This window comes from Aureococcus anophagefferens (genome assembly GCF_000186865.1).
Source record: "Aureococcus anophagefferens unplaced genomic scaffold AURANscaffold_6, whole genome shotgun sequence".
Classification (NCBI taxonomy): Eukaryota; class Pelagophyceae; order Pelagomonadales; family Pelagomonadaceae; genus Aureococcus; species Aureococcus anophagefferens.
Genome location: NW_008705566.1, coordinates 2,508,795 through 2,521,665, shown reverse-complemented (window position 1 = coordinate 2,521,665; position 12,871 = coordinate 2,508,795). Strand labels below are relative to the sequence as shown.

The 12,871-nt window shown below is 72.9% G+C and overlaps 4 protein-coding genes across 4 annotated transcripts; 1 reads left to right on the top strand and 3 right to left on the bottom strand.

Moving 5' to 3' along the window:
• Positions 1-1,056: 1,056 nt before the first annotated feature.
• Positions 1,057-2,070, top strand: AURANDRAFT_24636 (hypothetical protein; the record flags this gene model as incomplete). The annotated part of the gene is made up of 1 exon (XM_009037465.1): positions 1,057-2,070. A coding segment is annotated over one exon (1,014 nt), but the record flags the coding sequence as incomplete, so codon positions are not given.
• Positions 2,071-8,479: 6,409 nt separating this feature from the next.
• On the bottom strand, positions 8,480-9,490 carry AURANDRAFT_24129 (hypothetical protein; the record flags this gene model as incomplete). The annotated part of the gene is made up of 1 exon (XM_009037418.1): positions 8,480-9,490. One exon carries the CDS (start codon positions 9,488-9,490, stop codon positions 8,480-8,482), a length of 1,011 nt encoding a protein of 336 aa, XP_009035666.1.
• A 121-nt stretch (positions 9,491-9,611) lies between these two features.
• Positions 9,612-10,517, bottom strand: AURANDRAFT_24007 (hypothetical protein; the record flags this gene model as incomplete). The annotated part of the gene is made up of 1 exon (XM_009037417.1): positions 9,612-10,517. A coding segment is annotated over one exon (906 nt), but the record flags the coding sequence as incomplete, so codon positions are not given.
• Positions 10,518-10,877: 360 nt separating this feature from the next.
• Positions 10,878-11,912, bottom strand: AURANDRAFT_12971 (hypothetical protein; the record flags this gene model as incomplete). The annotated part of the gene is made up of 2 exons (XM_009037416.1): positions 10,878-11,064; positions 11,404-11,912. Coding segments are annotated over 2 exons (696 nt in total), but the record flags the coding sequence as incomplete, so codon positions are not given.
• Between the last annotated feature and the right edge of the window lie 959 nt (positions 11,913-12,871).

Below are 12,871 nucleotides of genomic sequence, written 5' to 3'. Positions count from 1 at the left end.
GTCGAGGTCAGGCGGTCCAGCGGCGACCCGCGCCGCCGCTTCCGCTGCGCCCGCGTCTCTCGCGCGCCTTCGGGCGGCGCGGCGAAGAGGGCCGCGGCGTTTTCAATGGCCTCGCGAATCAGAGTCCGCTGGCTCTCCGACGCCGCGCTCTGCGAGAGGAGCAACAGGCCTTGCTGCTTCCAGTGCTCGGCCATGGCGTCGCGTCGTGGGCGCGTCGAGTTGGTGCTGGTGCTGGATGAGGCTCTCAATCTGCTCTCATTGCCACGCTCGAGCACAGGCCGTCGTTGAAGCCTTATTGAAGCTCAGGAAGAGCGGACGGCTGCGCAGCGGCCGGTGCACTAAACCGGCCCCATGCGGTCGCGGCGATGGCGTCGGCGTGCGTTTTCCGAGGCACGAAACAGGCCTCGCCGACTGCCCGAACCGGCAGTCACAGACCCCGCGAAGCCGCGCGCGCCGCGAAAGGCAAGAATCGAATTTCTAGTCGGATCGCGCGCGCGACCATCACTGCTCCCGCTGCGCCGCCAAGCGACGGGGATGAGCGCGCCGTCGAAGCGCGCGCCGCCGCCGCGGACGCGTGCGCCGCCGCCGCGGAAGCGCGCGCCGCCGCCGCTATCGCTCCTCGAGGTTCCGCGTCGCGAGGATATAGCCGCTCAAGAGCAGGATCCCCAGGGCAAGGTACGGCCCCTGCGCGCGGCGCGCGCCCGTGCGCTCAGCCGGCGGCACCAGCGCGTCGCCCTCCACCTTGTCGGAGGGCACCACCATGGTCATCGTGTAGGGCGCCATTTTGCCGCGGCCGGTTTTCGTGCACCAGCTCGACGCGCAAGAGTAGAAGGCAGTTGCACGTCTACGAAAAGAGCTTCGCCGACGGCGACGCGGTCGACATCAGGCAGCGTAGAAGCGACGGGCTGCGTCCACCATCTTGCTACCGCCGCTCACAATGAAGTCATTCTTGCCTCGTTCTTGCGCTTCCGTCGTTGATCTGGGCGTGTCGACTGCCGTGTTGCGGGCCGCACTGCGCCGCACCGCGTCGCGCCGACGCCCTCCTACGCCCCAACTATGGCCACGGGCCAGAACATCAAGGTCGTCGTGCGCGTGCGCCCGCTGGCCGCCAACGAGGGCGACGAGGCCGTCTGCCGCACCTACGCCGCGGGCGCCGACGCCTTCGACCGCTGCGTGACCGTCGAGGGCGTCAAGGACGACAGCGAGTCGACGAACTTCGAGTTCGCCCGGGCCCTCGACGCCGCGGCGACGCAGGGCGAGGTCTACGCGGCGACGACCGCGGACCTCGTCGAGCGCGTCGTCGGCGGTCGGAACGCGACGGTGCTCGCGTACGGGCAGACGGGCTCCGGGAAGACGTTCACGGTGCAGGGCGGCGACGACGAGGCCGAGGGCCTGATGCCCCGCTGCGTCGACGACGTCTTCGCGCGCGTCGCCGCGCTGGGCGCCGGCCGCGAGGCGCGCGTGACGTGCACGTACCTCGAGATCTACAACGAGCAGGTCCGCGACCTCTTCGGCGACGACGTCGAGAAGCAGCTCCAGGTGCGCACGGCCCGCGACGGGTCGACGCTCGTCGCCGGGCTCACGGAGATCCCGCTCGAGTCGGCCCAGGACGCGCGCGACTGCCTCGCCGTCGGCGCGGAGCGCCGCCAGTCGGCGGCGACGTCGATGAACGACCAGAGCAGCCGGTCCCACGCGGTCTTCGAGCTCAAGGTCGCCGTCCGCGAGGGCGGGTCGGCGACGACGCGGGTGGGCCGCTTTTTGCTCGTGGACCTCGCCGGCTCCGAGTCCGCGGGGCGGACGGGCATCGAGGGCGCCGGCGGCGCGCGGCGCCTCGAGGCGCAGTCCATCAACCAGAGCCTGCTGGCCCTGGGCCAGGTCATCACGGCGCTGAGCGGCGGCGAGAAGCACGTGCCCTTCCGCGACAGCAAGCTCACGCGGCTCCTCCAGGACTCGCTCGGCGGCTCCGCGGCGACGGTCCTCGTCGCGTGCGTCGGGCCTTCCCCGAAATCCCGCGACGAGTCGCTGTCGACGCTGCGCTACGCGGACCGCGCGGGCCGCATCGACAACGTCGCCGCGCACCGCGTCCACGTCGCGCCGCCGCGCGCGCCCGACGCGGAGACGCTCGCGAAGCTCGAGCGCGACCTCGCGGCCGCGGAGCGGCGCGTCGCAGACGCGGACGCGGACCGCGCGGACGACGCCCGGAGCGCCGCGCGGCGCCACCTCGCCTGCCTCTGCGCGCGCCACGCCATGAGCGTCGACGGCGCCGCCGCGGCGCACGCCGCGTTCGCCGCCGTCGCGGCCGCGGCGGCCGCGGCGGCGACGCGCGCGGCCGACGGCGCGGCCGCGGCCGCGGCCGCGCGCGCGGACGCGGAGGCCGCGGCGGCGGCGGCCTCGTCGGCGGCGCTCGCGCAGGCGGAGGCGGCGCGCCTCGCGGAGGTCGCGGCCATCGCCGCGGACCGCGACGCGGCGAAGGCGTCCGAGGCCGCGCTCGAGGAACGCGCGGAAACGCTCGCGACGGAGAACGCGGCGCTCGCCGACAAGCTGCACGCGACAAAGGCCTCGGAAGAAGCGCTCGAGGGCTGCGTCGCGACGTTGACGACGGATTTGGCCTCCGCTCACACGGACCTCGCGGCGTCGCGCGCGGCCGAGGCCGACCTCGAAGGCAAGGTCGCCGCGGCGGAGCGAGCGCTCGCGGCGGCCCGCGCGGACCTCGAGGCGCGCGGGACCGCCGCGGCCGCACTGGAATCTCAAGTCGAGACGCTCGCGGCGGACAACGCGGCGCGCAAGGTCTCGGAGGCGGCGCTCGAGGGCCAGGTCGAGGAGCTCTCGGTCGAGGTCGAGGCGCAGAAGGCGTCCGCGACGACGTTGCTCCTCGAGGCGTCCGAGGCCAAGGCCGCGCTCGAGGAGACGGCCCGCGCCAACGGCGACCTCGAGGCGAACGTCGACAAGCTCCGCGCCGACCTCGAGGCGTCGGAGAAGCTGCGCGAGGACGAGCTCGCGGGCGTCGAGGCCGCGGCGGCGGCGGCCGCGCGCGAGGCCGAGGAGGCCCGCGCGGACAAGGCCGATTTGGAGGCCGCCCTCGAGGAGTCCCGGGGCGAGCTCGCGGCCCTCACGACCGGCGCGCTCGGCGCGCTCGAGGCCGAGAAGGCCGACCTGGAAGCCGTCGTCGACCGGCTCCGCGGCGAGATCCTCTCCGAGGCCGCGCGGCGCGACGGCGAGCTCGCGGCCGCCAAGGCCGCGGGCGCCGGCGCCCTCGCCGCCGCCGAGGACGCGCGCGACGACGCCCTCGCCGCGGCCACGGCCGCGGCGTCGGCCTTTGCCGCGACGGCCGAGCGCGACTTCGCCGACCTGGTCGCGTCGCAGCTCGCCGCGGAGCGGGCCCACGCCGCGGCCCTCGCGGCGGCGACCACCGCGCGCGACGCCGCCGTCGTCGAGCGCGACGCCGCGGCGGCGGCGATGATGGAGGCCGAGGTCGCGAAATCCGCGCGCGACGCCGACGCCGCCGCGTGCCGCGACGAGGTCGCCGCGTGCAAGGAGGAGGCCCAGGCCGCCTTCGCCCAGGCGGCGACGGCGAACCGGGACCGCGACGTCGCCCTCGCGAGCCTCGACGAGGCGCGGGGAAACGCCGCGGCCGCGGAGCACGACGCGCGCGACGCGCGGGGCGTCGCCGACGAGGCGCTCCGCACCGTCGCGAGCCTCGAGCGCACGATCGCGTCGCTCGAGGCCCAGCCCCGGCGCGCGTCGAGCAGCGCGCTGGGGTCCTTCTCGGAGCTCTCGGAGGCGGAGGCCGTCGAGGCGGAGGAGGCGCCCATGCTCTACTCTGGCAACGGGGCCGCGACCTTCTGCCGGCGGCGCGAGTCCTGGATTGTCAGCAACGAGGACACGCCCTGGTGCCAGCCGCCGGCGGAGCCCTGCGACGAGGTGCCGGACGTGGACCTCGGCGTCCAGGTGGCATACAAGGGGTCCGACCGCAACAACTTCCCGAAGCTCGTCAACGCGCCCCCCGTCGCCGAGTCGCCCGTCGCGGCGGAGGAGGCGCCCGTCGACGCGGAGGCGACGCCCGCCGCGACGGAGACCGCCGCCCCGGAGACCGACGCCGACGCCGCGCCGGCCGACGCCGCGCCGGCCGAGGCCGCCCCGGCGAGCCCCGCGGCGCCGCCGGCCGCCGAGGCGGCGCCCGAGCCGGTCCCCGACGACGAGGCCAAGCCCGCGGCGAAGAAGAAGAAGCGCGTCGTCGGCAAGAAGAAGACCGGGGCCATGCTCGGCGACGACGACGACGAGAACGACGAGAACGACGTCCCCGCGCGCCGGTCGACGCGCAAGGCCGCGAAGACGCCCGCGAAGGCGGTCGGCGGCGACGCGTCCGGCATCAAGTCGCGGCTCCGGTCGAGCCGCCCGCTCCGCAAGGTCGCCAACGGCATGTGAACCCCACCCAAGTTTTCCCGCGATTTTCGAACCCCCCACTCCATCCCGCGATTTTCGATAACGACTCCCACCGCCGCCGGTTAGACGCTCCCCTCGGGCACCGTCGCCGCGGCCGTCGGCGCTCCCCCGGTCATGGTAGGGAGTTCGACGGATGCGCTCGGCGGCGGCGGCGCGAAGTGGACCCGCGTGCCGACGAGGGGTCGGAGGCACGCGGCGAGGTAGACGCTGACGATGAAGACGATGCCCGCGACGAGCGAAAAGCTCGCGAAGACCGCGTGCGCGTCCGCGGTCTGCTTGAAGCTCGTCAGGATGTCGCCGCATTTCCCCTCGACGTTGTCGAACTGCCAGCAGGCGGAGTAGGTCGCGAGGTCGTCGCCCTTGGAGTCCGCGTTCGTCTTGTAGCAGTTGCACGCGGCCGCGCAGCGCGCCGCGCAGACGCCGCGCTTGCCCTGGGTGTCCGCCGCGCGCCGGCCCGCGGCCGTGCCGTTGAGGGGCATGCAGAAGCGCTCCTGATAGAAGTCGCGCCGCTCCAGCTTCAGCTTGAAGGCGTCGTCGCACTCGGAGTCGAAGTCGCAGTAGCCCTGGTACCAGAGGTGGCTCGACTCCTTGTACATGTACTGGGGGTTGAAGCCCACCTTCCGGCTCGCCTCCTTGCCGAGCGCGAAGGAGAAGGCGTCGCCGGAAGTGCAGTCGTCGAGGCGCGCGAGCGCGCGCGTGTGCGCCGACGCGACCGACAGCGAGAAGATGGAAAAGAAGAGGGGGATGATGAGCCCCCCCGCGGCGGCGTAGAGGTAGGACGTCTTGCCCATCTCGCACCGCGTCGCCAGCGCCGTCAGGGCGACGGTGGCGTAGATGAGCTGGGGGCACGTGCCCCAGACGACGAGCGGGCCGCGCCACAAGTCCGCCGTGTTGTGCGCCGCGGCCGCGCCGACGCAGAACGTGATCAGCGAAAAGATGAGGAGCACGCCGGCGGAGCCCCGCAGCGCCGCGTCGGCGCAGACGACCTGCTTGTCCGACGCCGGCGGGCCCTGGGGCCACGCCGGCGCCTGCTGGGGCACCTCGACGGCGGCGACGACCGGCACCGTGTTGGCCGTCGGCGGCTGCCCCTGGTCGTAGGCGGCGATCTTCGCCGCGACGGGATCGACGGGCGGCGGGTCCGACTTCGACTCGTCGCCGAGCATCATCATCGCACGTGTGGAATTCCCAGATTGGGCAGTGCTGATGGGCGTCCGCGCTGGCCAGAAGGGTGAAACAACCGTACGGCAGCAAAGTTTATGTTGCCCTTCACTCACAAACATCATCTACAGCTCGTCCAATGGGCGCAGCGGGACGTGCCGTCGACGCAGCAGCCGGCGCCGGCGGGCCGCGCGTGGTCCGCGAGGGGGTCCTGCTCGTCGAGGCCGATCGCACCCAGGGACATCTTCATCGCCGACGCGCGGAGCGCGGCGCGGTGCCTCGCGCCGTCGTCGAGGCCGGCGTAGTTGCGGTGGATCTGGTGCTTGTTGTCCGTGAGGTGGGAGATGAAGCCGCGGACGCAGGGCGTGGCGAGCCGGTTCCGCTTGATCTTGTGGGCGAAGGCGAGGTGCGTCGCGGGGCAGCCCGGGAAGCCCGGCGTCGCCATCGTCGCGTTCAGCCCGGCGCCGCGGTCGACGTTGCCGTTGTCGAGGCGGAAGCCGGCGCAGCGCGTCGCGTCGAAGGGCAGGTCCAAGTCCCGCGCGGCCCAGTACTCCTGGGCGTAGATCTCGCCGCCGTAGGCGAGGCAGCCCGCCTCTTCCGCGGACGAGAGGACCGCGTGCCAGAGCGGGTACTGGTCCTTGAAGCCGCAGCGGTGGCTCAGCCAGAGGGCCAGGAACCGCTTCGCCCAGGCGTCGTTGCGCGCGAAGAAGATGTCGCCGATGACGCGCCAGCGCCGGTCCGCGTCGCCCTCGGCGAAGACGACGGATCTCGCCGCGTACGCGCGCGAGACGGCCGTCGCCGCGTCGAGCGCGACGAAGCGCAGCGCGGCGGGGTCGAAGAGCGCGTCCATGTCGACGTAGAGCAAACAACTGACGTCGTCGCGCTCGAGCACGGCGAGGGCGCCGGCGACCTTGGCGTAGTGCACCGACGCGGGCTCGCGCTTGCGCCACTGGTCTTCGCCGTACCGCGACCGCCGGCACGCCGCGCCCGTCCGCGCGAGCCGCGGCGGCAGCGCGCCGAACCAGACGAAGCTCCGGTAGGCGAAGCGCCGCGCGTAGCCGCCCCGGTTCGCCGCGAGGTGCCACCACTCGAGGAAGTAGGCCACGGAGTCCGTGACCGACAGGATCGCGGGCGCGACGCCGGACGCGCCGACGGCCTCTTCGCAGAGCCGCGCGACGCTCGCGAAGTCGCGGAAGCGGTCGAGATCGCCCCGCTGGTGCGGCTGCGCCGTGAGCACGCGGTTATCGCCGTAGGTGAGCGTCACGGACACCTCGCGGCCGAGCTCGAACGCGCACGGCTCGGCGCTGACGACGCCCGCGTACGCCGCGAAGTCGCGCATGGCCTCGGCCGACGGCGCCACCTCCGGCGGGAAGGTGACGTTTTGCGCTTCGGGCTCGCCGGGCGGCACGAAGCAGGCGACGTCGGCGCTCTCGACGCACCAGGGCGACGTCGCCGCATCCGCGCAGCAGCCGGCGCCGCGGTCGCAGGCGCCGCAGCCGTCGCCGCAGCTCGCCGCGCAGCAGTAGCCGGAGGACTGGAGCTGGCCGTCGCCGCAGAGCCGAGCTGCGGCGGCGGCAGCCCACAAAATTGCGCATCTCATCGCATGATCATATTCGTGTTTGCGGGACGTTCGGAAGGGCAAACTCGCTTTCAAACGGTCCTGGCAGCCCATCGATCACCGTTTGATCTCGGGACGATGTCGTCGCTGCTGCTGGAGAACCCCGTGAACCCGCTCTTCGACGAGGATGATCTGGCCATCATGGACGAGATGTACCAGGAGGCGCTGTCGCCGACGGTGACGCGCGGCGGGGGCCGGGCGGACTCGCGCGACTTCGACGACGACGAGCCGCCCGCCTGGGAGCTGCCGGCCCACATGCTCACGGGCGGCATGCCGGCGAACTTCGAGCAGACGCGGCGCGCCGTCGGCGACCTCACGGAGCAGCTCGCGGAGAAGAAGGACAAGATCGAGCTCCTCCTCGAGCGCATGGCCAAACTCCAGAAGCGCTACGCGGCGATGACCGAGGAGCGCGAGGACGCGGAGCGCGTGCTCCGCGAGGCGGCGAAGAAGGAGGTCAAGCGGCGGAAGCGCAAGAGCCGCAAGCACCGCAAGCAGGACAAGGAGAACGGCGGCGTCCTCGTGAAGAAGCCGAGCGGCAAGGGCGACGCGATGCAAAAGTACGCGCACCCGCTCGACGAGCTCAAGGACTTCCAGGAGAACGCGGACCACCCCTGCGCCGGGGCGTCGCCCTCCAAGGCCCTCGTCGTCGCCGACGGGAACGCGAAGGTGAAGGCCGACGGCCGCGTCGCGCACCCGCTCGACGACCACTTCGAGCTCGGCGAGGAGGCCGAGGCCGAGGAGGAGGAGGCGCGGCAGGAGGCGGAGCTCGAGGAGCACGTGAGCCGCATCCTCGACTGGGTCGACAAGTGCCGCGCGCCCGGCGAGGACCCCTTCGAGGACATGCGCCGCGAGATCTCCGCGAACTTCGACGAGATCGCGACGACGATGCACCGCATCGAGGGGTCGTCGACGCAGACCTTCCAGCCCAAGGGCGCCGAGACGACGCTCCTCGAGATGCTCGAGGCGCGCGAGCTCGCCCTCGTCGAGGCGCGCGACGACCTCGAGCTCCTCCACGAGGAGACGGACGAGGCCGAGTACTTCTGGTCGAACATGTACTGCGCGGACTGCCGCGACGACGACGTGCCCGAGGGCGACATCTGCTCGCCCGAGGAGGCCCAGCTGCTCCTCTACCTCGGCAAGAATCTGCACGACTACATGTACAACGTCGAGGCCCACCGCGACTATTTGGTGGACGTCTCCGAGAAGTTCGACACGGGGCTCTTCTAGAGAGCCCGGGGCGTGGCGACGTAACCAAAGTGGTTAGTCGACCCAAATCGCCCCGGCCGCCGGGTCGACGACAAGCACGTCGGCGGCGCCGGCGTCGCGGTCGACGCCGTGGCGGACGCCGCCGGAGCCCGCGGACCGGTAGCCCCAGGCCATGCGCTCCGTGGAGAAGGCGATGCCCGGCGCGCCGGTGGCGTCGACGCAGACGGCGCCGCCGCAGCCGCCGAGGCGGTCGAGCATGGCCCGCAGCTGCGCCGCGAGCGCGGAGTCGGGCGCCGCGCCGCCGTCGACGGCCGCGGCCCAGCGGCTCGCGAACGTAAAACGCATGAGGGACTCGCCGTGGCCCGTCGTCGAGATGCAGCCCGTGGCGTTGTCCGCCAAGCAGCCGCTGCCGAGGATCGGCGAATCGCCGACGCGGCCCGGTCTTTTGAAGGTGATGCCGCCGGTGGAAGTCGCAGCGGCGACGTTACCGTCCGCATCGACGGCGACGGCGCCGACGGTGTCGTGGCCGAGCTGCGCGCGCGCGTTGAAGAGCGTCTCGACGGTCGTCGGGTAGGTCTTCATCTGCTCGTATTCCTCGCGCGCCGCGGCCGTCACGAGATCGTCGGCCGACGAAGCTTCCACGCCGATCTCGCGCGCGAAGGCGTCCGCGCCCGCGCCGCACAGCAGCACGTGCTCCGAGCGCTCCATGACCGCGCGCGCCACGGACACGGGGTTGAGCACGGGCCCCAGCGACGCGACGGCGCCCGCGGACAGGTCGCGGCCGTCCATGATGACCGCGTCCAATTCTACCGTGCCCGCGGACGTGAGCACCGCGCCGCGGCCCGCGTCGAAGGCCGGATCTTCCTCCAGGTAGCGCACGGCCGCCTCGACGGCGTCGACGGCGCTGCCGTTGCTCGTGAGTGCCTCCCAGCCCAAAGCTGTCGCGCGGCCGACGCCGTCGAGGCTCGCCTGGCGCAGGTCGTCGGGGATGGCCCAGGCGCCGCCGTGCACCGCGATCGTTGGACCGCGCGTGCTCAGTGCGCGCTGCGACGCGCGGCGATGCATCGCGCTGAACGCACGGCAATGCATTGCTGCGCTGCACGCCTGCCGCGGGAGGACCAGCCTCGTCATCGATCAATAAAAGGGATGCTGCAACTTTCCTTCAAGATGCTCAGCTCGACTCCTCCTAGTACCCGGGCAGGAAGGAGAGGGGCGGGAGCGGGAGCTCGTCGTCGTCGTCGTCGTCGTCGTCGTGCTGGAGCGGGTCGTTGGGCGAGTCCTTCGCGCCCTGCAACCGCGGCGGCGTCCAGGGCGCCCTGTCCGGCCCGAGGTCGCGGGTCGGGTCGACGTGGCGGAAGAACTTGTGGTCCCAGAGCTCGGCGAAGCCGTCGTGCTTCGCGCCGAGGCGCTCCGCGGGTCGCGGCTTCACGAGGCCCGTCACGAGCGCCGCGTAGTTGGACGTCGCGGACCAGACGGACTTGAGCGTCTTGCCCGGGTCGACGACGCGCGCGAAGAGGCGCGCGGGCGTGTCGCCGCTCCGCGCGAAGAGCGCGCGCCGCGACACGAGCTCGAAGACCAAAACGCCGAGCGCCCAGAGGTCGACGGCGTGGTCGTGGCCCGCGGCGAGGACGACCTCGGGCGCGACGTACTCGGGCACGCCGCAGAGCGTGTTCGTGCGGTCCGCCGCGGCCAGGCGCACGGCGCAGGGCAGCTCGTGGAGCTTGAGCGCGCCCCGCGCGTCGATCCAGAGGTGCTCGGGCGCGACCGCGCGGTGCGCGACGCCGTGGGAATGCAAATGCTCGACGCCCCGTAAAGCGCAGCCGGCGTAGTAGCGCACGGCCGGCGTGTCGCCGCCGAAGAGGTGGTGCGCGTCGAGGTCGTCGCCCGGCTCGTGCAGCAGGCCGTAGAGGTCGCCGCCGGGCAACGCTTCCGCCAAGACGACGCACTTGGCCCTATTCGAGCCCGTCGCGAGGCACCGGGCGACGAAGGGGCTCTCGCCGATCTTCGACGTCAGGATCGCGCGCTCGCGCAACAAGCCCTGGTCCCAGCTCTTGGCGAAGACCTTGCGCTTCGAGACGATGCGCAGCGTGTAGAACCCGCCGGAGTCGTCGCGGACGAGCTGCGCGCGCCCGCCGGCGCCCGCGCCCTCGGCCCGGGGCCAGTCGAGCTCCACGAGCTTGCCAAAGTCGACGGCGCAGCCCGGCGCGCGGAAGCCCACGCGAATCGTGCCGCCGTGGGCCGCGCCCGGCCGCCCGAAGGGTCCCAAACCGTCGTCGTACGCGGCGTCCGCGTCGTCGCCGGCGGACGCCGCCTTCAGCGTCCGCGCGCGGCTCCGCAGCGCGTCGCGCGACGCGACGAAGCCCGCGGCGACCGTGTTGCCGAAATTCTTGAGCCCGCTCTTGAGCCTGTTCGACCGCTCGAGGTCCGCGCGGCGCCGCTCCGCCTCCGCGTTCAGCGCGTCCTCGAGCGGGCCCAGGAGCTTCACGAAGTCGTCGCGCGTCAGCTTCAATAAACCGCAGGGCTCCAAAGCGACGACGTCCGCGTTCCGCGGCGTGTCCTTGAGGATGGCCGTCTCGCCGAAGTACGCGCCCTCGCCGAGCTCCGCGACGAGCGCGCCCTTGTCGTCGACGACCCCGACTCTCCCCCGCTTCAGCACGTAGAAGGCGTCGCCGATGTCGCCCTTGCGCAGCACGTGGGCGCCGCGGTCCACGGACGCCTCGCTCATGACGCGCGCGAGGCCGTCGATCTTCGCGTCGCTGAGCGCGTCGCCGAAGAGCTTCACGCGCCGGAGGAGCCGCGCGCGCGTCGCGTTCTCGACGACGGCGCGCGCGGGGCCGACGATCGACAGGAACTGCTTCTTGTTGAGCACGAGCATGGACGCGCTCGACGACTTGACTTTCACGGTGGCCGCGCGCGGCGCGTCGTCGAGCAGCGCCTTCTCGCCGAAGCCCGCGCCCGTCTCGAGCGCGCCCCGGAACCCGGCCTTCGTCGTCACCTCGACGACGCCGACGTTGACGACGTAAAAAGCGTCGCCGACCTCGCCCTCCTTGATGAGGACCGCGCCGCCCGCGTAGACTTTTTCGGTCAACGCGCCCGCGAGCTTCTCGAGGGCCGTGTCGCTGAGGATCTTGAAGAGCTCGACGGACCGCAGGAATTCCACGCGGCCCTTGCGCGAGGCGTGGGCCGCGGCGCCGAGCGTGGACCGGTACCGGGACCGCGTGAGGCTCCAGACCTTGGCCCGGACGACGCACCGCGCCGTCGCCGCGCGCCGCGTGCCGAGCGCGAGCGCGAGCTCCCCGAAGCCGCCGCCGGACGTGATCGGCGCCATGCGGTCCGGCCGCGACCCGTCCACGAGAATCTCCACGGCGCCGCTCTCGACGGCGTAGTACGCGTCGCCCCAGTCGCCCTGCCAGACGACGACGTCGCCCGCCTCGTGGACCTCGGGCGCGAACGCGTCCAGGAGCTTTCGTTCGAGCTCCGCGTCCAGATCGCCGCCGTCGGGCGAGAACAGGAAGGCCGCGCGCTCCCGCGCGGCGGCCATGGCGCGCTTGATCGCGCGCGCGCCCGCGGCGTCGACGGCGCCGTCGGCGAGGACCGCGTCGCGCTCCGCGCGGCGCTTCGCCAGCGACTTGCCCTCGAGGTCGGCGCCGTAGATCAGCGGGCGCCGGTGGTGCGGCGCCTCGCCGATGCCCAGGCCCGCCGCCTTGCGCGGCGAATCCCGGGGCGCGGGCGACGCGCGTTCGCCGCCGCGCCTCGCGCGCGCGGCGAGGATCGCGATGGAGTCGCAGATCGCGCCCGTCCAGGCCTCGGCGTCGGCCTCGTTCCGCGCCGCGAGCTTGAGGTAGCGGCCCTCGGGCAGCGTGACGCAGAGCCGCTTCGGGTCGACCTTCTTCCGGTCGTCCGCGGTGCCCCGGGCCACGGAGCACCCCGCGAGGCAGACCTCGCCCTTCATCGACTCCGGCCGATACGTGTCGTCCTTGTAGTAGCGCAGCACGCCGCCCTCGAGCTTGAACCAGCGGTCCTTCCAGCCCTTGCGGTTCGACAGGATGACGCCGCGGCCGATGGCCTTCTTCCGGAGCGGCCCCGCGAGCGTCGGCAGGTCCACGTGGTACGCGTCGTCGCCGAAGCTTTCATTCGAGGCCCGCTCCGCGCCGCTCGACGCGCTGCGCGTCAACCGGCGCGCCGCCGACGGCGGCGGCGGCGGCGGCGGCGCGTGGCCCCGGTGCTGCGCGGACCGGTGCACGCGGCCGTCGACGGCGGCCGCGAGCTCCGCGAGCCAGAGCCGGTGCTTGGGCGCGCCGTCGCACACGAAGGTCGCGTTGAGGAGCGACGTGCCCTCGCGCACGGAGAACTGGAGCGCGTCGCCGTCGCCGAAGAACGCGCCGAAGAACGACGCGCCGGAGTCCGTCGCCGCGTCCGGCGTCGCGGAGTGGAACGACTCGAGGC